The sequence below is a fragment of the Oncorhynchus masou genome, chromosome 32 (assembly GCF_036934945.1).
Source record: "Oncorhynchus masou masou isolate Uvic2021 chromosome 32, UVic_Omas_1.1, whole genome shotgun sequence".
Taxonomy (NCBI): domain Eukaryota; kingdom Metazoa; phylum Chordata; class Actinopteri; order Salmoniformes; family Salmonidae; genus Oncorhynchus; species Oncorhynchus masou.
Genome location: NC_088243.1, coordinates 94,266,475 through 94,291,474, shown reverse-complemented (window position 1 = coordinate 94,291,474; position 25,000 = coordinate 94,266,475). Strand labels below are relative to the sequence as shown.

The following is a 25,000-nucleotide window of genomic DNA, read 5'->3' as shown; positions in this document are numbered from 1 at the left end:
ATACAACAGGTGTAGTAGACCTCACAGTGAAATGCTGAATACAACAGGTGTAGTAGGCCTCACAGTGAAATGCTGAATACTACAGGTGTAGTAGACCTTACAGTGATATGCTGAATACAACAGGTGTAGTAGACCTCACAGTGAAATGCTGAATACTACAGGTGTAGTAGACTTCACAGTGAAATGCTGAATACAACAGGTGTAGTAGACCTCACAGTGAAATGCTGAATACAACAGGTGTAGTAGACCTCACAGTGAAATGCTGAATACAACAGGTGTAGTAGACCTTACAGTGAAATGCTGAATACAACAGGTGTAGTAGACCTTACAGTGAAATGCTGAATACAACCTTAGAGTGAAACACTTACTTATGAGCCCCTAACCAACAATGCAGTTTCAAAAAAATACAGATAAGAATAAGAGATAAAAGTAACAAGTAATTAAAGATCAGCAGTAAAATAACAATAAGAGGATAAATACAGGGTGTACAGGTACAGAGTCAATGTGGAGGCTATATACAGGGGGTACCGGGACAGAGTCAATGTGGAGACTATATACAGGGGGTACCAGTACAGAGTCAATGTGGAGACTATATACAGGGGGTACCAGTACAGAGTCAATGTGGAGGCTATATACAGGGGGTACCAGTACAGAGTCAATGTGGAGGCTATATACAGGGGGTACCGGTACAGAGTCAATGTGGAGGCAATATATACAGGGTGTACAGAGTCAATGTGGAGGCTATATACAGGGGGTACCAGTACAGAGTCAATGTGGAGGCTATATACAGGGGGTACCGGTACAGAGTCAATGTGGAGGCTATATACAGGGTGTACAGAGTCAATGTGGAGGCTATATACAGGGGGTACCAGTACAGAGTCAATGTGGAGGCTATATACAGGGGGTACCGGTACAGAGTCAATGTGGAGGCTATATACAGGGGGTACCAGTACAGAGTCAATGTAGAGGCTATATACAGGGGGTACCGGTACAGAGTCAATGTGGAGGCTATATACAGGGGGTACAGAGTCAATGTGGAGGCTATATACAGGGTGTTACGGTACAGAGTCAATGTGGAGGCTATATACAGGGGTCACCGGTACAGAGTCAATGTGGAGGCTATATACAGGTTATTACGGTACAGAGTCAATGTGGAGGCTATATACAGGGTGTTACGGTACAGAGTCAATGTGGAGGCTATATACAGGGTGTACCGGTACAGAGTCAATGTGGAGGCTATATACAGGGGTCATGGTACAGAGTCAATGTAGAGGCTATATACAGGGGGTACCAGTACAGAGTCAATGTAGAGGCTATATACAGGGGGTACCGGTACAGAGTCAATGTGGAGGCTATATACAGGGGGTACCGGTACAGAGTCAATGTAGAGGCTATATACAGGGGGTACCAGTACAGAGTCAATGTGGAGGTTATATACAGGGTGTTACGGTACAGAGTCAATGTAGAGGCTATATACAGGGTGTTACGGTACAGAGTCAATGTGGAGGCTATATACAGGGGGTACCGGTACAGAGTCAATGTGGAGGTTATATACAGGGTGTTACGGTACAGAGTCAATGTGGAGGCTATATACAGGGGGTACCGGTACAGAGTCAATGTGGAGGCTATATACAGGGGGTACCGGTACAGAGTCAATGTGGAGACTGTATACAGGGTGTACAGAGTCAATGTGGAGGCTATATACAGGGGGTACCAGTACAGAGTCAATGTGGAGGCTATATACAGGGGGTACCGGTACAGAGTCAATGTGGAGGCTATATACAGGGTGTACAGAGTCAATGTGGAGGCTATATACAGGGGGTACCAGTACAGAGTCAATGTGGAGGCTATATACAGGGGGTACCGGTACAGAGTCAATGTGGAGGCTATATACAGGGGGTACCAGTACAGAGTCAATGTAGAGGCTATATACAGGGGGTACCGGTACAGAGTCAATGTGGAGGCTATATACAGGGGGTACCAGTACAGAGTCAATGTGGAGGCTATATACAGGGTGTTACGGTACAGAGTCAATGTGGAGGCTATATACAGGGGTCACCGGTACAGAGTCAATGTGGAGGCTATATACAGGGTATTACGGTACAGAGTCAATGTGGAGGCTATATACAGGGTGTTACGGTACAGAGTCAATGTGGAGGCTATATACAGGGTGTACCGGTACAGAGTCAATGTGGAGGCTATATACAGGGGTCATGGTACAGAGTCAATGTAGAGGCTATATACAGGGGGTACCAGTACAGAGTCAATGTGGAGACTATATACAGGGGGTACAGGTACAGAGTCAATGTGGAGGCTATATACAGGGGGTACCGGGACAGAGTCAATGTGGAGGCTATATACAGGGGGTACCAGTACAGAGTCAATGTGGAGGCTATATACAGGGGGTACCAGTACAGAGTCAATGTGGAGGCTATATACAGGGGGTACCGGTACAGAGTCAATGTGGAGGCTATATACAGGGTGTACAGAGTCAATGTGGAGGCTATATACAGGGGGTACCAGTACAGAGTCAATGTGGAGGCTATATACAGGGGGTACCGGTACAGAGTCAATGTGGAGGCTATATACAGGGTGTACAGAGTCAATGTGGAGGCTATATACAGGGGGTACCAGTACAGAGTCAATGTGGAGGCTATATACAGGGTGTACCGGTACAGAGTCAATGTGGAGGCTATATACAGGGGGTACCAGTACAGAGTCAATGTAGAGGCTATATACAGGGGGTACCGGTACAGAGTCAATGTGTAGGCTATATACAGGGGTCATGGTACAGAGTCAATGTAGAGGCTATATACAGGGGGTACCAGTACAGAGTCAATGTGGAGACTATATACAGGGGGTACAGGTACAGAGTCAATGTGGAGGCTATATACAGGGGGTACCGGGACAGAGTCAATGTGGAGGCTATATACAGGGGGTACCAGTACAGAGTCAATGTGGAGGCTATATACAGGGGTACCAGTACAGAGTCAATGTGGAGGCTATATACAGGGGTACCGGTACAGAGTCAATGTGGAGGCTATATACAGGGTGTACAGAGTCAATGTGGAGGCTATATACAGGGGGTACCAGTACAGAGTCAATGTGGAGGCTATATACAGGGGGTACCGGTACAGAGTCAATGTGGAGGCTATATACAGGGTGTACAGAGTCAATGTGGAGGCTATATACAGGGGTACCAGTACAGAGTCAATGTGGAGGCTATATACAGGGTGTACCGGTACAGAGTCAATGTGGAGGCTATATACAGGGGTACCAGTACAGAGTCAATGTAGAGGCTATATACAGGGGGTACCGGTACAGAGTCAATGTGTAGGCTATATACAGGGGTACCAGTACAGAGTCAATGTGGAGGCTATATACAGGGTGTTACGGTACAGAGTCAATGTGGAGGCTATATACAGGGGTCACCGGTACAGAGTCAATGTGGAGGCTATATACAGGGTATTACGGTACAGAGTCAATGTGGAGGCTATATACAGGGTGTTACGGTACAGAGTCAATGTGGAGGCTATATACAGGGTGTACCGGTACAGAGTCAATGTGGAGGCTATATACAGGGGTCATGGTACAGAGTCAATGTAGAGGCTATATACATGGGGGTAACAGTACAGAGTCAATGTAGAGGCTATATACAGGGGGTACCGGTACAGAGTCAATGTGGAGGCTATATACAGGGGGTACCGGTACAGAGTCAATGTAGAGGCTATATACAGGGGGTACCAGTACAGAGTCAATGTGGAGGTTATATACAGGGTGTTACGGTACAGAGTCAATGTAGAGGCTATATACAGGGTGTTACGGTACAGAGTCAATGTGGAGGCTATATACAGGGGGTACCGGTACAGAGTCAATGTGGAGGTTATATACAGGGTGTTACGGTACAGAGTCAATGTGGAGGCTATATACAGGGGGTACCGGTACAGAGTCAATGTGGAGGCTATATACAGGGGGTACCGGTACAGAGTCAATGTGGAGACTATATACAGGGTGTACAGAGTCAATGTGGAGGCTATATACAGGGGGTACCAGTACAGAGTCAATGTGGAGGCTATATACAGGGGGTACCGGTACAGAGTCAATGTGGAGGCTATATACAGGGGGTACCAGTACAGAGTCAATGTAGAGGCTATATACAGGGGGTACCGGTACAGAGTCAATGTGGAGGCTATATACAGGGGGTACCAGTACAGAGTCAATGTGGAGGCTATATACAGGGTGTTACGGTACAGAGTCAATGTGGAGGCTATATACAGGGTATTACGGTACAGAGTCAATGTGGAGGCTATATACAGGGTGTTACGGTACAGAGTCAATGTGGAGGCTATATACAGGGGTCATGATACAGAGTCAATGTAGAGGCTATATACAGGGGGTACCAGTACAGAGTCAATGTAGAGGCTAAATACAGGGGGTACCGGTACAGAGTCAATGTAGAGGCTATATACAGGGGGTACCGGTACAGAGTCAATGTGGAGGTTATATACAGGGTGTTACGGTACAGAGTCAATGTGGAGGCTATATACAGGGGGTACCGGTACAGAGTCAATGTGGAGGCTATATACAGGGGGTACTGGTACAGAGTCAATGTGGAGACTATATACAGTGGGTACCGGTACAGAGTCAATGTGGAGGCTATATACAGTGGATACCAGTACAGAGTCAATGTGGAGGCTATATACAGGGTGTTACGGTACAGAGTCAATGTGGAGGCTATATACAGGGTATTACGGTACAGAGTCAATGTGGAGGCTATATACAGGGGGTACCAGTACAGAGTCAATGTGGAGGCTATATACAGGGTGTTACGGTACAGAGTCAATGTGGAGGCTATATACAGGGTATTACGGTACAGAGTCAATGTGGAGGCTATATACAGGGTGTTACGGTACAGAGTCAATGTGGAGGCTATATACAGGGGTCATGATACAGAGTCAATGTAGAGGCTATATACAGGGGGTACCAGTACAGAGTCAATGTAGAGGCTAAATACAGGGGGTACCGGTACAGAGTCAATGTAGAGGCTATATACAGGGGTACCGGTACAGAGTCAATGTGGAGGTTATATACAGGGTGTTACGGTACAGAGTCAATGTGGAGGCTATATACAGGGGGTACCGGTACAGAGTCAATGTGGAGGCTATATACAGGGGGTACTGGTACAGAGTCAATGTGGAGACTATATACAGTGGGTACCGGTACAGAGTCAATGTGGAGGCTATATACAGTGGATACCAGTACAGAGTCAATGTGGAGGCTATATACAGGGTGTTACGGTACAGAGTCAATGTGGAGGCTATATACAGGGTATTACGGTACAGAGTCAATGTGGAGGCTATATACAGGGTGTTACGGTACAGAGTCAATGTGGAGGCTATATACAGGGGTCATGATACAGAGTCAATGTAGAGGCTATATACAGGGGGTACCAGTACAGAGTCAATGTAGAGGCTATATACAGGGGGTACCGGTACAGAGTCAATGTAGAGGCTATATACAGGGGTCATGATACAGAGTCAATGTAGAGGCTATATACAGGGGGTACCTGTACAGAGTCAATGTAGAGGCTATATACAGGGGGTACCGGTACAGAGTCAATGTAGAGGCTATATACAGGGGGTACCAGTACAGAGTCAATGTGGAGGTTATATACAGGGTGTTACGGTACAGAGTCAATGTGGAGGTTATATACAGGGTGTTACGGTACAGAGTCAATGTGGAGGCTATATACAGGGGGTACCGGTACAGAGTCAATGTGGAGGTTATATACAGAGTGTTACGGTATAGAGTCAATGTGGAGGCTATATACAGGGGGTACCGGTACAGAGTCAATGTGGAGGCTATTTACATGGGGTACCAGTACAGAGTCAATGTGGAGGCTATATACAGGGTGTTACGGTACAGAGTCAATGTGGAGGCTATATACCGGGTGTTACGGTACAGAGTCAATATGGAGGCTTTATACAGGGGGTACCAGTACAGAGTTAATGTGGAGGCTGTATACAGGGGGTACCGGTACAGAGTCTATGTGGAGGCTATATACAGGGGGTACCGGTAGAGAGTCAATGTGGAGGCTGTATACAGGGGGCACCGGTACAGAGTCAATGTGGAGGCTATATACAGGGGGTACCGGTACAGAGTCAATGTGGAGGCTATATACAGGGGGCACCGGTACAGAGTCAATGTGGAGGCTATATACAGAGGGTACCGAGTCAATGTGGAGGCTATATACAGGGGGCACCGGTACAGAGTCAATGTGGAGGCTATATACAGAGGGTACCGAGTCAATGTGGAGGCTATATACAGGGGGCACCGGTACAGAGTCAATGTGGAGGCTATATACAGGGGGTACCGGTACAGAGTCAATGTGTAGACTATATACAGTGGGTACCGGTACAGAGTCAATGTGGAGACTATATACATGGGGTACCAGTACAGAGTCAGTGTGGAGGCTATATACAGGGTGTTACGGTACAGAGTCAATGTGGAGGCTATATACAGGGGGTACCGGCACAGAGTTAATGTGGAGACTATATACAGGGGGTACCAGTACAGAGTCAATGTGGAGGTTATATACAGGGGGTACCGGTACAGAGTCAATCTAGAGGCTATATACAGGGGGTACCAGTACAGAGTCAATGTGGAGGTTATATACAGGGGGTACCGGTACAGAGTCAATGTGGAGGCTATATACAGGGGGTACCAGTACAGAGTCAATGTGGAGGCTATATACAGGGGGTACCGGTACAGAGTCAATGTGGAGGCTATTTACATGGGGTACCAGTACAGAGTCAATGTGGAGGCTATATACAGGGTGTTACGGTACAGAGTCAATGTGGAGGCTATATACAGGGGTCACCGGTACAGAGTCAATATGGAGGCTATATACAGGGGGTACCAGTACAGAGTTAATGTGGAGGCTATATACAGGGGGCACCGGTACAGAGTCAATGTGGAGGCTATATACAGGGGGCACCGGTACAGAGTCAATGTGGAGGCTATATACAGAGGGTACAGAGTCAATGTGGAGGCTATATACAGGGGCACCAGTACAGAGTCAATGTGGAGGCTATATACAGGGGGCACCGGTACAGAGTCAATGTGGAGGCTATATACAGAGGGTACAGAGTCAATGTGGAGGCTATATACAGAGGGTACAGAGTCAATGTGGAGGCTATATACAGGGGGCACCGGTACAGAGTCAATGTGGAGGCTATATACAGGGGGTACCAGTCCAGAGTCAATGTGGAGGCTATATACAGGGGGTACCATTACAGAGTCAATGTGGAGGCTATATACAGGGGGCACCGGTACAAAGTCAATGTGGAGGCTATATACAGAGGGTACAGAGTCAATGTGGAGGCTATATACAGGGGGCACCGGTACAGAGTCAATGTGGAGGCTATATACAGGGGGTACCATTACAGAGTCAATGTGGAGGCTATATACAGGGGGTACCGGTACAGAGTCAATGTGGAGGCTATATACAGGGGGCACCGGTACAGAGTCAATGTGGAGGCTATATACAGAGGGTACCAGTACAGAGTCAATGTGGAGGCTATATACAGGGGGTACCGGGACAGAGTCAATGTGGAGGAATCCAGAAAATCACATTGTAGGATTTAATGAATTTATTTGCAAATTATGGTGGAAAATAACTATATAAGCCTATTTTACTGCTGCTCTTTAATTATTTGTTACTTTTTTTCATATTTATTATTATTATTAATATGTTATTTTAGGTACACCACATTATTTTAGGTACACCACATCAGTACAACAAGCTGGCAACATTATCAATAAACAGGAAACACACTGCTCTGTTTTAGACCACACTGCAACTCAACAATGAGCTGAAGTCTTGGTGGATAAAGCAACAAACACAACAAAGGCCCAGAGGCTGAGCCCCCAGAGACAGAGCCCCCAGAGACAGAGCCCCCAGAGGCAGAGCCCCCAGAGGCTGATCCCCCAGAGACAGAGACCCCAGAGGCTGAGCCCCCAGAGACAGAGCCCCCAGAGGCAGAGCCCCCAGAGGCAGAGCCCCCAGAGGCTGAGCCCCCAGAGACAGAGCCCCCAGAGGCTGAGCCCCCAGAGACAGAGCCCCCAGAGGCTGAGCCCCCAGAGGCAGAGCCCCCAGAGGCTGAGCCCCCAGAGACAGAGCCCCCAGAGGCAGATCCCCCAGAGGCAGATCCCCCAGAGGCAGAGCCCCCAGAGGCTGATCCCCCAGAGGCAGATCCCCCAGAGGCAGAGCCCCCAGAGGCAGATCCCCCAGAGGCTGATCCCCCAGAGGCAGAGCCCCCAGAGGCTGATCCCCCAGACGCAGAGCCCCCAGAGGCTGATCCCCCAGACGCAGAGCCCCCAGAGGCTGAGCCCCCAGAGACAGAGCCCCCAGAGGCGGATCCCCCAGAGACAGATCCCCCAGAGACAGAGCCCCCAGAGGCTGATCCCCCAGAGGCTGAGCCCCCAGAGGCTGATCCCCCAGAGGCTGAGCCCCCAGAGACAGAGCCCCCAGAGGCAGAGCCCCCAGAGGCAGAGCCCCCAGAGGCTGAGCCCCCAGAGACAGAGCCCCCAGAGGCTGAGCCCCCAGAGACAGAGCCCCCAGAGGCTGAGCCCCCAGAGGCAGAGCCCCCAGAGGCTGAGCCCCCAGAGACAGAGCCCCCAGAGGCAGATCCCCCAGAGGCAGATCCCCCAGAGACAGAGCCCCCAGAGGCTGATCCCCCAGAGGCTGAGCCCCCAGAGGCTGATCCCCCAGAGGCTGAGCCCCCAGAGGCTGATCCCCCAGAGGCAGATCCCCCAGAGGCGGATCCCCCAGAGGCAGAGCCCCCAGAGGCTGATCCCCCAGAGGCAGAGCCCCCAGAGGCGGATCCCCCAGAGACAGATCCCCCAGAGACAGAGCCCCCAGAGGCTGATCCCCCAGAGGCTGATCCCCCAGAGGCTGATCCCCCAGAGGCTGAGCCCCCAGAGGCTGATCCCCCAGAGGCTGAGCCCCCAGAGGCTGATCCCCCAGAGGCTGAGCCCCCAGAGGCTGATCCCCCAGAGGCAGAGCCCCCAGAGGCTGAGACCCCAGAGGCAGAGCCCCCAGAGACAGATCCCCCAGAGGCTGATCCCCCAGAGGCAGAGCCCCCAGAGGCGGATCCCCCAGAGACAGATCCCCCAGAGACAGAGCCCCCAGAGGCTGATCCCCCAGAGGCTGAGCCCCCAGAGGCTGATCCCCCAGAGGCTGAGCCCCCAGAGGCTGATCCCCCAGAGGCAGAGCCCCCAGAGGCTGATCCCCCAGAGGCTGAGCCCCCAGAGGCTGATCCCCCAGAGGCAGAGCCCCCAGAGGCTGAGACCCCAGAGGCAGAGCCCCCAGAGACAGATCCCCCAGAGGCGGATCCCCCAGAGGCAGATCCCCCAGAGGCAGATCCCCCAGAGGCTGATCCCCCAGAGGCAGAGCCCCCTGAGGCAGAGCCCCCAGAGGCAGAGCTACAGCAGCTGTGAAGGGCCATTACAATATTACAGTCCTACAGAAGCTCTATAAATCACTCAGAGTGATGTGGAACACACACACACACATTACTCATTACAGTGATGTTCACACACACACACACACACACACACACACACACACACACACACACACACACACACACACACACACACACACACACACACACACACACACACACACACACACACACACACACACACACACACACACACACACACACATTACTCATTACAGTGATGTGGAACACTGTGCTATCTGTTACCAAGTGCCTAGAGCTCTTTAAAATACAGGAGAACTTGTTTTCCTCATGTCTCTCTCTGTCTCATTCCTTCTCTCCTTTCTTCATGTCTGCCCCTGCCTCATTCCCTCTCTCCTTTCTTCATGTCTGTCCCTGCCTCATTCCCTTCTCTCCTTTCTTCCCTCCTATCTCTCTCTATCCCTCCTTTCCATCTCTCTCTCTCTCTCTCCCTGTTCATGCATCCCTCATATCTCTCTCTCCTTCCCATCTATCTGTCTCTCTCTGTCCCTATCTCCCTCTATCTCCCTGTCCCTCGGTTCCATCTCTATTTCCTTCCCATCTGTCTCTCTCTGTCTCTGTCTCACTCCCATCTCCCCCTCCATCAGTCCCATCTCTCTCTCTATCACCCTCCCTTCTCCCCCTCCATCAGTCCCATCTCTCTCTCTATCACCCTCCCTTCTCCCCCTCCCTCAGTCCCATCTCTCTCTCTATCACCCTCCCTTCTCCCCCTCCATCAGTCCCATCTCTCTCTCTATCACCCTCCCTTCTCCCCCTCCCTCAGTCCCATCTCTCTCTCTATCACCCTCCCTTCTCCCCCTCCATCAGTCCCATCTCTCTCTCTATCACCCTTTCTTCTCCCCCTCCATCAGTCCCATCTCTCTCTCTATCACCCTCCCTTCTCCCCCTCCCTCAGTCCCATCTCTCTCTCTCACCCTCCCTTCTCCCCCTCCCTCAGTCCCATCTCTCTCTCTATCACCCTCCCTTCTCCCCCTCCCTCAGTCCCATCTCTCTCTCTATCACCCTCCCTTCTCCCCCTCCATCAGTCCCATCTCTCTCTCTATCACCCTCCCTTCTCCCCCTCCCTCAGTCCCATCTCTCTCTCTCTATCACCCTCCCTTCTCCCCCTCCCTCAGTCCCATCTCTCTCTCTATCACCCTCCCTTCTCCCCCTCCCTCAGTCCCTTCTCTCTCTCTATCACCCTCCCTTCTCCCCCTCCCTCAGGCCCATCTCTCTCTCTATCACCCTCCCTTCTCCCCCTCCCTCAGTCCCATCTCTCTCTCTATCACCCTCCCTTCTCCCCCTCCCTCAGTCCCATCTCTCTCTCTATCACCCTCCCTTCTCCCCCTCCATCAGTCCCATCTCTCTCTCTATCACCCTCCCTTCTCCCCCCTCCCTCAGTCCCATCTCTCTCTCTATCACCCTCCCTTCTCCCCCTCCATCAGTCCCATCTCTCTCTCTATCACCCTCCCTTCTCCCCCTCCCTCAGTCCCATCTCTCTCTCTATCACCCTCCCTTCTCCCCCTCCCTCAGTCCCATCTCTCTCTCTATCACCCTCCCTTCTCCCCCTCCCTCAGTCCCATCTCTCTCTCTATCACCCTCCCTTCTCCCCCTCCATCAGTCCCATCTCTCTCTCTATCACCCTCCCTTCTCCCCCTCCATCAGTCCCATCTCTCTCTCTATCACCCTCCCTTCTCCCCCTCCATCAGTCCCATCTCTCTCTCTATCACCCTCCCTTCTCCCCCTCCATCAGTCCCATCTCTCTCTCTATCACCCTCCCTTCTCCCCCTCCCTCAGTCCCATCTCTCTCTCTATCACCCTCCCTTCTCCCCCTCCCTCAGTCCCATCTCTCTCTCTATCACCCTCCCTTCTCCCCCTCCATCAGTCCCATCTCTCTCTCTATCACCCTCCCTTCTCCCCCTCCATCAGTCCCATCTCTCTCTCTATCACCCTCCCTTCTCCCCCTCCCTCAGTCCCATCTCTCTCTCTATCACCCTCCCTTCTCCCCCTCCCTCAGTCCCATCTCTCTCTCTATCACCCTCCCTTCTCCCCCTCCATCAGTCCCATCTCTCTCTCTATCACCCTCCCTTCTCCCCCTCCCTCAGTCCCATCTCTCTCTCTATCACCCTCCCTTCTCCCCCTCCCTCAGTCCCATCTCTCTCTCTATCACCCTCCCTTCTCCCCCTCCATCAGTCCCATCTCTCTCTCTATCACCCTCCCTTCTCCCCCTCCCTCAGTCCCATCTCTCTCTCTATCACCCTCCCTTCTCCCCCTCCATCAGTCCCATCTCTCTCTCTATCACCCTCCCTTCTCCCCTCCCTCAGTCCCATCTCTCTCTCTATCACCCTCCCTTCTCCCCCTCCATCAGTCCCATCTCTCTCTCTATCACCCTCCCTTCTCCCCCTCCCTCAGTCCCATCTCTCTCTCTATCACCCTCCCTTCTCCCCCTCCATCAGTCCCATCTCTCTCTCTCTATCACCCTCCCTTCTCCCCCTCCATCAGTCCCATCTCTCTCTCTATCACCCTCCCTTCTCCCCCTCCCTCAGTCCCATCTCTCTCTCTATCACCCTCCCTTCTCCCCTCCATCAGTCCCATCTCTCTCTCTATCACCCTCCCTTCTCCCCCTCCCTCAGTCCCATCTCTCTCTCTATCACCCTCCCTTCTCCCCCTCCCTCAGTCCCATCTCTCTCTCTATCACCCTCCCTTCTCCCCCCATCCCCAGTCCCATCTCTCCCTCTCCCCCTCCATCATCACCCTCCCTTCTCCCCCTCCATCAGTCCCATCTCTCTCTCTATCACCCTCCCTTCTCCCCCTCCATCAGTCCCATCTCTCTCTCTATCACCCTCCCTTCTCCCCCTCCCTCAGTCCCATCCTCTCTATCAGTCCCAGTCCCATCTCTCTCTCTATCACCCTCCCTTCTCCCCCTCCATCAGTCCCATCTCTCTCTCTATCACCCTCCCTTCTCCCCCTCCATCAGTCCCATCTCTCTCTCTATCACCCTCCCTTCTCCCCCTCCATCAGTCCCATCTCTCTCTCTATCACCCTCCCTTCTCCCCCTCCATCAGTCCCATCTCTCTCTCTATCACCCTCCCTTCTCCCCCTCCCTCAGTCCCATCTCTCTCTCTATCACCCTCCCTTCTCCCCCTCCCTCAGTCCCATCTCTCTCTCTATCACCCTCCCTTCTCCCCCTCCCTCAGTCCCATCTCTCTCTCTATCACCCTCCCTTCTCCCCCTCCATCAGTCCCATCTCTCTCTCTATCACCCTCCCTTCTCCCCCTCCCTCAGTCCCCCTCTCTCTCTCTATCACCCTCCCTTCTCCCCCTCCCTCAGTCCCATCTCTCTCTCTATCACCCTCCCTTCTCCCCCTCCATCAGTCCCATCTCTCTCTCTATCACCCTCCCTTCTCCCCCTCCCTCAGTCCCATCTCTCTCTCTATCACCCTCCCTTCTCCCCCTCCATCAGTCCCATCTCTCTCTCTATCACCCTCCCTTCTCCCCCTCCCTCAGTCCCATCTCTCTCTCTATCACCCTCCCTTCTCCCCCTCCATCAGTCCCATCTCTCTCTCTATCACCCTCCCTTCTCCCCCTCCCTCAGTCCCATCTCTCTCTCTATCACCCTCCCTTCTCCCCCTCCATCAGTCCCATCTCTCTCTCTATCACCCTCTCCTCCATCTCCCCCCCTCCCTCAGTCCCATCTCTCTCTCTATCACCCTCCCTTCTCCCCCTCCATCAGTCCCATCTCTCTCTCTATCACCCTCCCTTCTCCCCCTCCCTCAGTCCCATCTCTCTCTCTATCACCCTCCCTTCTCCCCCTCCCTCAGTCCCTTCTCTCTCTCTATCACCCTCCCTTCTCCCCTCCATCAGTCCCATCTCTCTCTCTATCACCCTCCCTTCTCCCCCTCCATCAGTCCCATCTCTCTCTCTATCACCCTCCCTTCTCCCCCTCCATCAGTCCCATCTCTCTCTCTATCACCCTCCCTTCTCCCCCTCCCTCAGTCCCATCTCTCTCTCTATCACCCTCCCTTCTCCCCCTCCCTCAGTCCCATCTCTCTCTCTATCACCCTCCCTTCTCCCCCTCCATCAGTCCCATCTCTCTCTCTCTATCACCCTCCCTTCTCCCCCTCCATCAGTCCCATCTCTCTCTCTATCACCCTCCCTTCTCCCCCTCCCTCAGTCCCATCTCTCTCTCTATCACCCTCCCTTCTCCCCCTCCATCAGTCCCATCTCTCTCTCTATCACCCTCCCCATTCTCCCCCTCCCTCAGTCCCATCTCTCTCTCTATCACCCTCCCTTCTCCCCCTCCATCAGTCCCATCTCTCTCTCTATCACCCTCCCTTCTCCCCCTCCATCAGTCCCATCTCTCTCTCTATCACCCTCCTTTCTCCCCCTCCCTCAGTCCCATCTCTCTCTCTATCACCCTCCCTTCTCCCCCTCCATCAGTCCCATCTCTCTCTCTATCACCCTCCTTTCTCCCCCTCCCTCAGTCCCATCTCTCTCTCTATCACCCTCCCTTCTCCCCCTCCCTCAGTCCCATCTCTCTCTCTATCACCCTCCTTTCTCCCCCTCCCTCAGTCCCATCTCTCTCTCTATCACCCTCCCTTCTCCCCCTCCCTCAGTCCCATCTCTCTCTCTATCACCCTCCCTTCTCCCCCTCCATCAGTCCCATCTCTCTCTCTATCACCCTCCCTTCTCCCCCTCCATCAGTCCCATCTCTCTCTCTATCACCCTCCTTTCTCCCCCTCCCTCAGTCCCATCTCTCTCTCTATCACCCTCCCTCTCTCCCCTCCCTTCTCCATCAGTCCCATCTCTCTCTCTATCACCCTCCTTTCTCCCCCTCCCTCAGTCCCATCTCTCTCTCTATCACCCTCCTTTCTCCCCCTCCCTCAGTCCCATCTCTCTCTCTATCACCCTCCCTTCTCCCCCTCCATCAGTCCCATCTCTCTCTCTATCACCCTCCTTTCTCCCCCTCCCTCAGTCCCATCTCTCTCTCTATCACCCTCCCTTCTCCCCCTCCCTCAGTCCCATCTCTCTCTCTATCACCCTCCCTTCTCCCCCTCCCTCAGTCCCATCTCTCTCTCTATCACCCTCCTTTCTCCCCCTCCCTCAGTCCCATCTCTCTCTCTATCACCCTCCCTTCTCCCCCTCCATCAGTCCCATCTCTCTCTCTATCACCCTCCTTTCTCCCCCTCCCTCAGTCCCATCTCTCTCTCTATCACCCTCCCATCTCCCCCTCCCTCAGTCCCATCTCTCTCTCTATCACAGTCCCATCTCTCTCTCTATCCCCTCCTTTCCCCCTCCCTCAGTCCCATCTCTCTCTCTATCACCCTCCTTTCTCCCCCTCCCTCAGTCCCATCTCTCTCTCTATCACCCTCCCTTCTCCCCCTCCCTCAGTCCCATCTCTCTCTCTATCACCCTCCCTTCTCCCCCCTCCCCCCTCCCTCAGTCCCATCTCTCTCTCTATCACCCTCCCTTCTCCCCCTCCCTCAGTCCCATCTCTCTCTCTATCACCCTCCCTTCTCCCCCTCCCTCAGTCCCATCTCTCTCTCTATCACCCTCCCTTCTCCCCCTCCCTCAGTCCCATCTCTCTCTCTATCACCCTCCCTTCTCCCCCTCCCTCAGTCCCATCTCTCTCTCTATCACCCTCCCTTCTCCCCCTCCCTCAGTCCCATCTCTCTCTCTATCACCCTCCCTTCTCCCCCTCCATCAGTCCCATCTCTCTCTCTATCACCCTCCCTTCTCCCCCTCCCTCAGTCCCATCTCTCTCTCTATCACCCTCCCTTCTCCCCCTCCCTCAGTCCCATCTCTCTCTCTATCACCCTCCCTTCTCCCCCTCCCTCAGTCCCATCTCTCTCTCTATCACCCTCCCTTCTCCCCCTCCCTCAGTCCCATCTCTCTCTCTATCACCCTCCCTTCTCCCCCTCCCTCAGTCCCATCTCCCTTCTCCCCCTCCCTCAGTCCCATCCCTCCCTATCTCCCCCTCCCCCTCCATCAGTCCCATCTCTCTCTCTATCACCCTCCCTTCTCCCCCTCCCTCAGTCCCATCTCTCTCTCTATCACCCTCCCTTCTCCCCCTCCATCAGTCCCATCTCTCTCTCTATCACCCTCCCTTCTCCCCCTCCATCAGTCCCATCTCTCTCTCTATCACCCTCCCTTCTCCCCCCATCAGTCCCATCTCTCTCTCTATCACCCTCCCTTCTCCCCCTCCCTCAGTCCCATCTCTCTCTCTATCACCCTCCCTTCTCCCCCTCCCTCAGTCCCATCTCTCTCTCTATCACCCTCCCTTCTCCCCCTCCCTCAGTCCCATCTCTCTCTCTATCACCCTCCCTTCTCCCCCTCCCTCAGTCCCATCTCTCTCTCTATCACCCTCCCTTCTCCCCCTCCATCAGTCCCATCTCTCTCTCTATCACCCTCCCTTCTCCCCCTCCCCTCAGTCCCATCTCTCTCTCTATCACCCTCCCTTCTCCCCCTCCCTCAGTCCCATCTCTCTCTCTATCACCCTCCCTTCTCCCCCTCCCTCAGTCCCATCTCTCTCTCTATCACCCTCCCTTCTCCCCCTCCCTCAGTCCCATCTCTCTCTCTATCACCCTCCCTTCTCCCCCTCCCTCAGTCCCATCTCTCTCTCTATCACCCTCCCTTCTCCCCCTCCCTCAGTCCCATCTCTCTCTCTATCACCCTCCCTTCTCCCCCTCCCTCAGTCCCATCTCTCTCTCTATCACCCTCCCTTCTCCCCCTCCCTCAGTCCCATCTCTCTCTCTATCACCCTCCCTTCTCCCCCTCCCTCAGTCCCATCTCTCTCTATCACCCTCCCCTCCCCCTCCCTCAGTCCCATCTCTCTCTATCACCCTCCCCCTCCATCAGTCCCATCTCTCTCTCTATCACCCTCCCCCTCCCTCAGTCCCATCTCTCTCTCTATCACCCTCCCTTCTCCCCCTCCCTCAGTCCCATCTCTCTCTCTCTATCACCCTCCCTTCTCCCCCTCCCTCAGTCCCATCTCTCTCTCTATCACCCTCCCTTCTCCCCCTCCCTCAGTCCCATCTCTCTCTCTATCACCCTCCCTTCTCCCCCTCCCTCAGTCCCATCTCTCTCTCTATCACCCTCCCTTCTCCCCCTCCCTCAGTCCCATCTCTCTCTCTATCACCCTCCCTTCTCCCCCTCCCTCAGTCCCATCTCTCTCTCTATCACCCTCCCCCTCCATCAGTCCCATCTCTCTCTCTATCACCCTCCCCTCCCTCAGTCCCATCTCTCTCTCTATCACCCTCCCTTCTCCCCCTCCCTCAGTCCCATCTCTCTCTCTATCACCCTCCCTTCTCCCCCCCCCTCAGTCCCATCTCTCTCTCTATCACCCTCCCTTCTCCCCTCCCTCAGTCCCATCTCTCTCTCTATCACCCTCCCTTCTCCCCTCCCTCAGTCCCATCTCTCTCTCTATCACCCTCCCTTCTCCCCCTCCCTCAGTCCCATCTCTCTCTCTATCACCCTCCCTTCTCCCCCTCCCTCAGTCCCATCTCTCTCTCTATCACCCTCCCTTCTCCCCCTCCCTCAGTCCCATCTCTCTCTATCACCCTCCCCCTCCATCAGTCCCATCTCTCTCTCTATCACCCTCCCCCTCCCTCAGTCCCATCTCTCTCTCTATCACCCTCCCCCTCCCTCAGTCCCATCTCTCTCTCTATCACCCTCCCTTCTCCCCCTCCCTCAGTCCCATCTCTCTCTCTATCACCCTCCCTTCTCCCCCTCCCTCAGTCCCATCTCTCTCTCTATAACCCTCCCTTCTCCCCCTCCCTCAGTCCCATCTCTCTCTCTATCACCCTCCCTTCTCCCCCTCCCTCAGTCCCATCTCTCTCTCTATCACCCTCCCTTCTCCCCCTCCCTCAGTCCCATCTCTCTCTCTATCACCCTCCCTTCTCCCCCTCCCTCAGTCCCATCTCTCTCTCTATCACCCTCCCTCCATCAGTCCCATCTCCTCTCTATCACCCTCCCCCTCCCTCAGTCCCATCTCTCCTCTATCACCCTCCCTTCTCCCCCTCCCTCAGTCCCATCTCTCTCTCTATCACCCTCCCTTCTCCCCCTCCCTCAGTCCCATCTCTCTCTCTATAACCCTCCCTTCTCCCCCTCCCTCAGTCCCATCTCTCTCTCTATCACCCTCCCTTCTCCCCTCCCTCAGTCCCATCTCTCTCTCTATCACCCTCCCTTCTCCCCCTCCCTCAGTCCCATCTCTCTCTCTATCACCCTCCCTTCTCCCCTCCCTCAGTCCCATCTCTCTCTCTATCACCCTCCCTTCTCCCCCTCCATCAGTCCCATCTCTCTCTCTATCACCCTCCCTTCTCCCCCTCCCTCAGTCCCATCTCTCTCTCTATAACCCTCCCTTCTCCCCCTCCCTCAGTCCCATCTCTCTCTCTATCACCCTCCCTTCTCCCCCTCCCTCAGTCCCATCTCTCTCTCTATCACCCTCCCTTCTCCCCGTACATCAGGTCTTTCCAGGAAGTGTTCCCAGCTTACGTGCTTTGCTGAATCATGTACTGAGCCTTGACCTCTGATTGGCTACATGTACAGGAGTCTTGCTCTCTGATTGGATAAGAGACAACAAATGAGCAGAAGCTCATTATGGGTCTGATTGTGTAACACAGGAAATGAGGCACTTCACGTGTTGACCATCCCAGAAGAAGAAAGGCAGGAGGACTCAGTCCTTGAATAAGGAGGGGTTTCATCCAATAGAAGAAAGGCAGAAAGGGTTTCATCCAATAGAAGAAAGGCAGGAGGGGTTTCATCCAATAGAAGAAAGGCAGAAAGGGTTTCATCCAATAGAAGAAAGGCAGGAGGAGTTTCATCCAATAGAAGAAAGGCAGGAGGACTCAGTCCTTGAATAAGGAGGGGTTTCATCCATTAGAAGAAAGGCAGAAAGGGTTTCATCCAATAGAAGAAAGGCAGGAGGGGTTTCATCCAATAGAAGAAAGGCAGGAGGACTCAGTCCTTGAATAAGGAGGGGTTTCATCCAATAGAAGAAAGGCAGGAGGACTCAGTCCTTGAATAAGGAGGGGTTTGATTTTCAAAGTCTCTCAGTTTAGCATATTTTATGTTCAAGTTGGGTTCACATGAACTCTACAGTAGGTTCCAGGAAGTGCTTCATGAGAGAGGGGTAGGAGAACAGGAGAGAGGGGTAGGAGAACAGGAGAGATGGGTAGGAGAGCAGGAGAGAGGGGTAGGAGAGCAGGAGAGAGGGGTAGGAGAGCAGGAGAGAGGGGTCGGGGAGCAGGAGAGAGGGGTAGGAGAAGCAGGAGAGAGGGGTAGGAGAGCAGGAGAGAGGGGTAGGAGAAGCAGGAGAGAGGGGTAGGAGAGCAGGAGAGAGGGGTAGGAGAAGCAGGAGAGAGGGGTAGGAGAGCAGGAGAGAAGGGTAGGAGAAGCAGGAGAGAGGGGTAGGAGAGCAGTAGAGATGGGTTGGAGAGCAGGAGAGAGGGGTAGGAGAGCAGGAGAGAGGGGTAGGAGAGCAGGAGAGAAGGGTAGGAGAGCAGGAGAGAAGAGGCAGGTCTAAAACTATTCTCTTCTGAAAACAACAGGAAAATGCTTCCATTATACAACACACACACACACACACACACACACACACACACACACACACACACACACACACACACGGACTACAAGATACAGGAAACCCTCCTATCATGTGGAGAGGAGGAAGTGCTTTGAAAGGCTGGTAATGGTTCACATCAACACCATTATCCCAGAAACCCTAGACCCACTCCAATTTGCATACCGCCCCAACAGATCCACAGATGATGCAATCTCTATTGCACTCCACACTGTCCTTTCTCACCTAAACTAAAGGAACACCTATGTGAGAATGCTGTTCATTGACTACAGCTCAGTGTTCAACACCATAGTGCCCACAAAGCTCATCACTAAGCTAAGGACCCTGGGACTAAACACCTCCCTCTGCAACTGGATCCTGGACGGGCTGCCCCCAGGTGGTAAGGGTAGGTAACAACACGCCTGCCATGCTGATCCTCAACACTGGGGCCCCTCAGGGGTGCGTGCTTAGTCCCCTCCTGTACTCCCTGTTCACCCACAACTTTGTGGCAGCGCATGACTCCAACACCAGCATTAAGTTTGTTGACGACACAACAGTGGTAGGCCTGACCACTGACGACGATGAGACAGCCTACAGGGAGGAGGAGAGAGACCTGGCCGTGTGGTGCCAGGACACCAACAACAGTAAGACCAGGGAGCTGATCGTGAACACACATCACCCTTGAAAAAGTTTGGCATGGGCCCTCAAAAAACATGGTACTGAACTGACCCTGTATATAGTCACCTTCCCCCTATTCATATCTACCTCCATCACTCCAGTATCCCTGTACATGTTAATATGGTACTGAACTGACCCTGGAAATGACCCTATACAGTATATAGATTCTGCACATTGTTAATATGGTATTAGAACTGACCCTGGAACTGACCCTATACAGTATATAGATTCTGCACATTGTTAATATGGTATTAGAACTGACCCTGGAACTGACCCTATACAGTATATATATTGTATCCAGACATGTTGCTTTGAAGAGGGACTCACATTGTATCCAGACATGTTGATTTGAAGAGGGACTCACATTGTATCCAGACATGTTGATTTGAAGAGGGACTCACATTGTATCCAGACATGTTGATCTCAATGCGTTGCTCGTTCTCCTTGCTTCCGTCAGGAGCGATCATGTTCAGCAGGTGATAGTAAGCCCTAGAGTCCTGCAGGAGACAGACAGAGAGTTACTCTCCAGCTAGGAAACACAGTGTTATACTCCTCAGGACAACACAGAACACATAAACATGCTGGAATTGAAGTCAGAGAAATACATTAAATTATAAGGAAGGACGTTGATGTCAAAGAGAGTTCAACATTCATTACGGTACTTTCACTAAGTTAAAGAAGTCTGATACTGTCTGAAGCATGGCAGGAGACACAGAGGCATTAGACAGAGACAGACAGGGAGACAGAGAAATTAGACAGAGACAGACAGGTAGACAGAGACAGACAGGTAGACAGAAATGAGACAGAGACAGACAGGGAGAGAAATGAGACAGAGACAGACAGGGAGAGAGAGACAGATAATGAGACAGGGACAGACAGGTAGACAGAGACCGACAGGTAGACAGAGACAGAGAAATGAGACAGAGACAGACAGGGAAACAGAGACAGAGAAATGAGACAGAGACAGGAAGGTAGACATATAAATGAGACAGAGGGAGACAGACAGGGAGGCAGAGACGGATAAACGAGACAGAGACAGACAGGGAGACAGATAAATGAGACAGAGGGAGACAGACAGGGAGATAGAGACAGATAAATGAGACAGAGACAAACATTGAGAGAGACAGGGAGGCAGAGAAATGAGACAGAGAGATAAAATAGACAGAGAAATTAGACAGAGACAGACAGGAAGAGAGAAAAGGAGAGAGAGAAATGAGACAGACACGGAGAGAGAAAAGGAGACAGAGAAATGAGACAGACATGGAGAGAGACAGGGAGGCAGAGAAATGAGACAGAGACAGATAAAATAGACAGAGAAATTAGACAGAGACAGACAGGGAGAGAGAAAAGGAGAGAGAGAAATGAGATAGACAGGGAGAGAGAAAAGGAGACAGAGAAATGATACAGACATGGAGAGAGACAGGGAGGCAGAGAAATGAGACAGAGACAGATAAAATAGACAGAGAAATTAGAAAGAGACAGACAGGAAGAGAGAAAAGGAGAGAGAGAAATGAGACAGACATGGAGAGAGAAAAGGAGACAGAGAAATGAGACAGACATGGAGAGAGAAAAGGAGACAGAGAAATGAGACAGACACGGAGAGAGAAAAGGAGGCAGAGAAATGAGACAGACATGGAGAGAGACAGGGAGACAGAGAAACTAGACAGAGACAGACAGGGAGAGAGAAAAGGAGAGATAGAAATGAGACAGACACGGAGAGAGAAAAGGAGACAGAGAAATGAGACTGAGACAGACACAGAGAAATTAGACAGAGAAATTAGACAGAGACAGACAGGGAGAGAGAAAAGGAGACTGAGAACTGAGACAGACATGGAAAGAGACAGGGAGACACAGAGAACTGAGACAGACATGGAGAGAGACAGAGAGACAGAGAAATGAGACATAGATAAAAAAGAGAGAGATAACTAGGTGATTCATCAGACTGAGGCAGTTGACATTTACATACAGGCAGTTGAAGGAGAGGTGAAGGAGAAAGAGAGGAGAGAGATATCCAGCGTATTCAGAAAGTATTCAGACCCCTTGACTTTTTCCACATTTTGTTACATTACAATCCTTATTCTAAAATTCATTGAATTGTTTTCTTCCTCAGCAATCTACACACAATACCCCATGATGACATCACAATACCCCATGATGACATCACAATACCCCACGATGACATCACAATACCCCATGATGACATCACAATACCCCACAATGACATCACAATATCCCATGATGACATCACAATACCCCATGATGACATCACAATACCCCACGATGACATCACAATACCCCATGCTGACATCACAATACCCCATGATGACATCATAATACCCCACAATGACAAATTTGCTAATTTCTATATTTTTTTAAACAGAAATACCTTATCTACATAAGTATTCAGACCCTTTGCTATTAGACTCGAAATTCAGCTCAGATGCATCTTGTTTCCATTGATCATCCTTGAGATGTTTCTATAACTTGATGGAGTCCACCTGTGGTAAATTCAATTGATTGGACATGATTTGGAAAGGCACACAACTGTCTATATAAGGTCCTACAGTTGACAGGGCATGTCACAGAAAAAACGAAGCCATGAGGTGGAAGGAATTGTCTGTAGAACTCTGAGACAGGATTGTGTCAAGGAACAGATCCGGGAAAGGGATACCAAAATGTTTCTGCAGCATTGAAGGTCCCCAAGAACACAGTGGCCTCCATCATTCTTTAATGGAAGAAGGTTGGAACCACCAAGACTCTTCCTAGAGCTGGCCGCCCAGCCAAACTGAGCAATCAGGGTAGAAGGGCCTTGGTCAGGGAGGTGACCATGAACCCGATGGTCACTCTGACAGAGCTCCAGAGCTCCTCTGTGGAGATGGGAGAATCTTCCAGAAGGACAACCATCTCTGCAGCACTTCACCAATTAGGCCTTTATGGTAGAATGGCCAGACGGAAGCCACTCCTCAGTAAAAGGCACATGAAAGCCCGCTTGGAGTTTGCCAAAAGGCATGTAAAGATTCTTAGAACACGAGAAACAAGATTCTCTGGTCTGATGAAACCAAGATTGAACTCTTTGACCTGCATGCCAAGCGTCACATCTCGAGGAAACCTGGCACCATCCCTACAATGAAGCATGGTGGTGGCAGCATCATGCTGTGGGCATGTTTTTCAGCAGCAGGGACTGGGAGACTAGTCAGGATTGAGGAAAAGATGAACGGAGCAAAGTACGGAGAGATCCTTGATGAAAACCTGCTCCAGAGTGTTCAGGACCTCAGACTGGGGCGAAGGTTCACCTTCCAACAGGACAACAACCCTAAGCACACAGCCAAGACAACGCAGGAGTGGCTTTGAGACAAGTCTCTGAATGTCCTTGAGTGACCTGGCCAGAGCCCGGTTTTGAACCTGATCAAACATCTCTGGAGAGACCTGAAAATAGCTATGCAGCAACTCTCCCCATCCAACCTGGCAGAGGTTGAGAGGATCTGCAGAGAAGAATGGGAGAAACTCCCCAAATACAGGTGTGTCAAGCTTGTAGTGTCATACCCAAGAAGACTCGAGGCTGTAATCGTTGCCAAAGGTGCTTCAATGAAGTACTGAGTAAAGTGTCGGAATACTTATGTAAATGTGATATTTCAGTTATTTCATTAAAAAAAAAATAATAATGAGCAATTGTTTTTTTAAATAGTTCTTGCTTTTTCATTATGGGGTATTGTGTGTAGATTGACGGGGATGAAACAATATGGTTTTTTTTAGAATAAGATATATATATACATTTGGGTCAGAAGTTTAAATACACTCAATTAGTATTTGGTAGCATTGCTTTTAAATAGTTTAACTTGGGTCAAACGTTTCAGGTAGCCTTCCACAAGCTTCCCACAATAAGTTGGGTGAATTTTGGCCCATTCCTCCTGACAGAGCTGGTGTAACTGAGTCAGGTTTGTAGGCCTCCTTGCTCACACACACTTTTTCAGTTCTGCCCACAAACTTTCTAGAGGATTGAGGTCAGGGCTTTGTGATGGCCACTCCAATATCTTGACTTTGTTGTCCTTAAGCCATTTTGCCACAACTTTGGAAGTATGCTTGGGGTCATTGTCCATTTGGAAGACCCATTTGCAACCAAGCTTTAACTTCCTGACTGATGTCTTGAGATGTTGCTTCAATATATCCACGTAATGTTCCTCCCTCATGATGCCATGTATTTTGTGAAGTGCACCAGTCCCTCCTGCAGCAAAGCCCCCCACAACATGATGCTGCCCCCCCCCCGTGCTTCACGGTTGGGATGGTGTTCTTCGGCTTGCAAGCCTCCCCCTTCTTCCTCCAAACATAACAATGGTCATTATGGCCAAACAGATACATTTTTGTTTCATCAGACCAGAGGACATTTCTCCAAAAAGTACGATCTTTGTTCCCATGTGCAGTTGCAAACCGTAGTCTGGCTTTTTTTTATGGAGGTTTTGGAGCAGTGGCTTCTTCATTGCTGAGCGTCCTACAGGTTATGTCGATATAGGACTCGTTTTACTGTGGATGTAGATACTTTTGTACCTGTTTCCTCCAGCATCTTCACAAGGTCCTTTGCTGTTGTTCTGGGATTGATTTTCAATTTTCACACCAAAGTACATTCATCTCTAGGAGACAGAACGCGTCTCCTTCCTGAGCGGTATGACGGCTGCGTGGTCCCATGGTGTTTATACTTGCGTACTATTATTTGTACAGATGAATGTGGTACCTTAAGGCGTTTGGAAATTTCTCCCAAGAATGAACCAGACTTTGGAGGTCTGCAATTTGTTTTCTAATTTGTTTTCTAAGGTCTTAGCTGATTTCTTTTGATTTCCTTTTCCCATGATGTCAAGCAAAGAGGCACTGAGTTTGAAGGTAGGCCTTGAAATACATCCACAGGTACACCTCCAATTGACTCAAATGATGTCAATTAGCCTATCAGAATCTTTTAAAGTTGTAAAGCAGTTTAAAGGCACAGTCAACTTAGTGTATGTAATCTTCTGACCCACTGGAATTGTGATACAGTGGATTATAAGTGAAATAATCTGTTACTTGTGTCATGCACAAAGTAGATGTCCTAACAGCCTTGCCAAAGCTATAGTTTGTTAACAAGACATTTATGGATTGGTTGAAAAACAAGTTTTAATGACTCCAACATAAGTGTATGTAAACTTCCCGACATCAACTCTCTCTCTCTCTCTCTCTATATATATATATATTTAATAAGAGAGAGAGAG

General features: G+C 51.2%; 1 protein-coding gene across 1 annotated transcript in view; it reads right to left on the bottom strand.

Moving 5' to 3' along the window:
- Positions 1 to 25,000, bottom strand: part of LOC135526817 (plastin-3-like) — a 109,540-nt gene that overhangs the window by 44,840 nt on the left and 39,700 nt on the right. Inside the window, exon 9 of the mRNA XM_064955491.1 lies at positions 20,168 to 20,263. Coding sequence (XP_064811563.1) covers positions 20,168 to 20,263 — 96 coding nt within the window. The remainder of the gene's footprint in view (positions 1 to 20,167; positions 20,264 to 25,000) is intronic.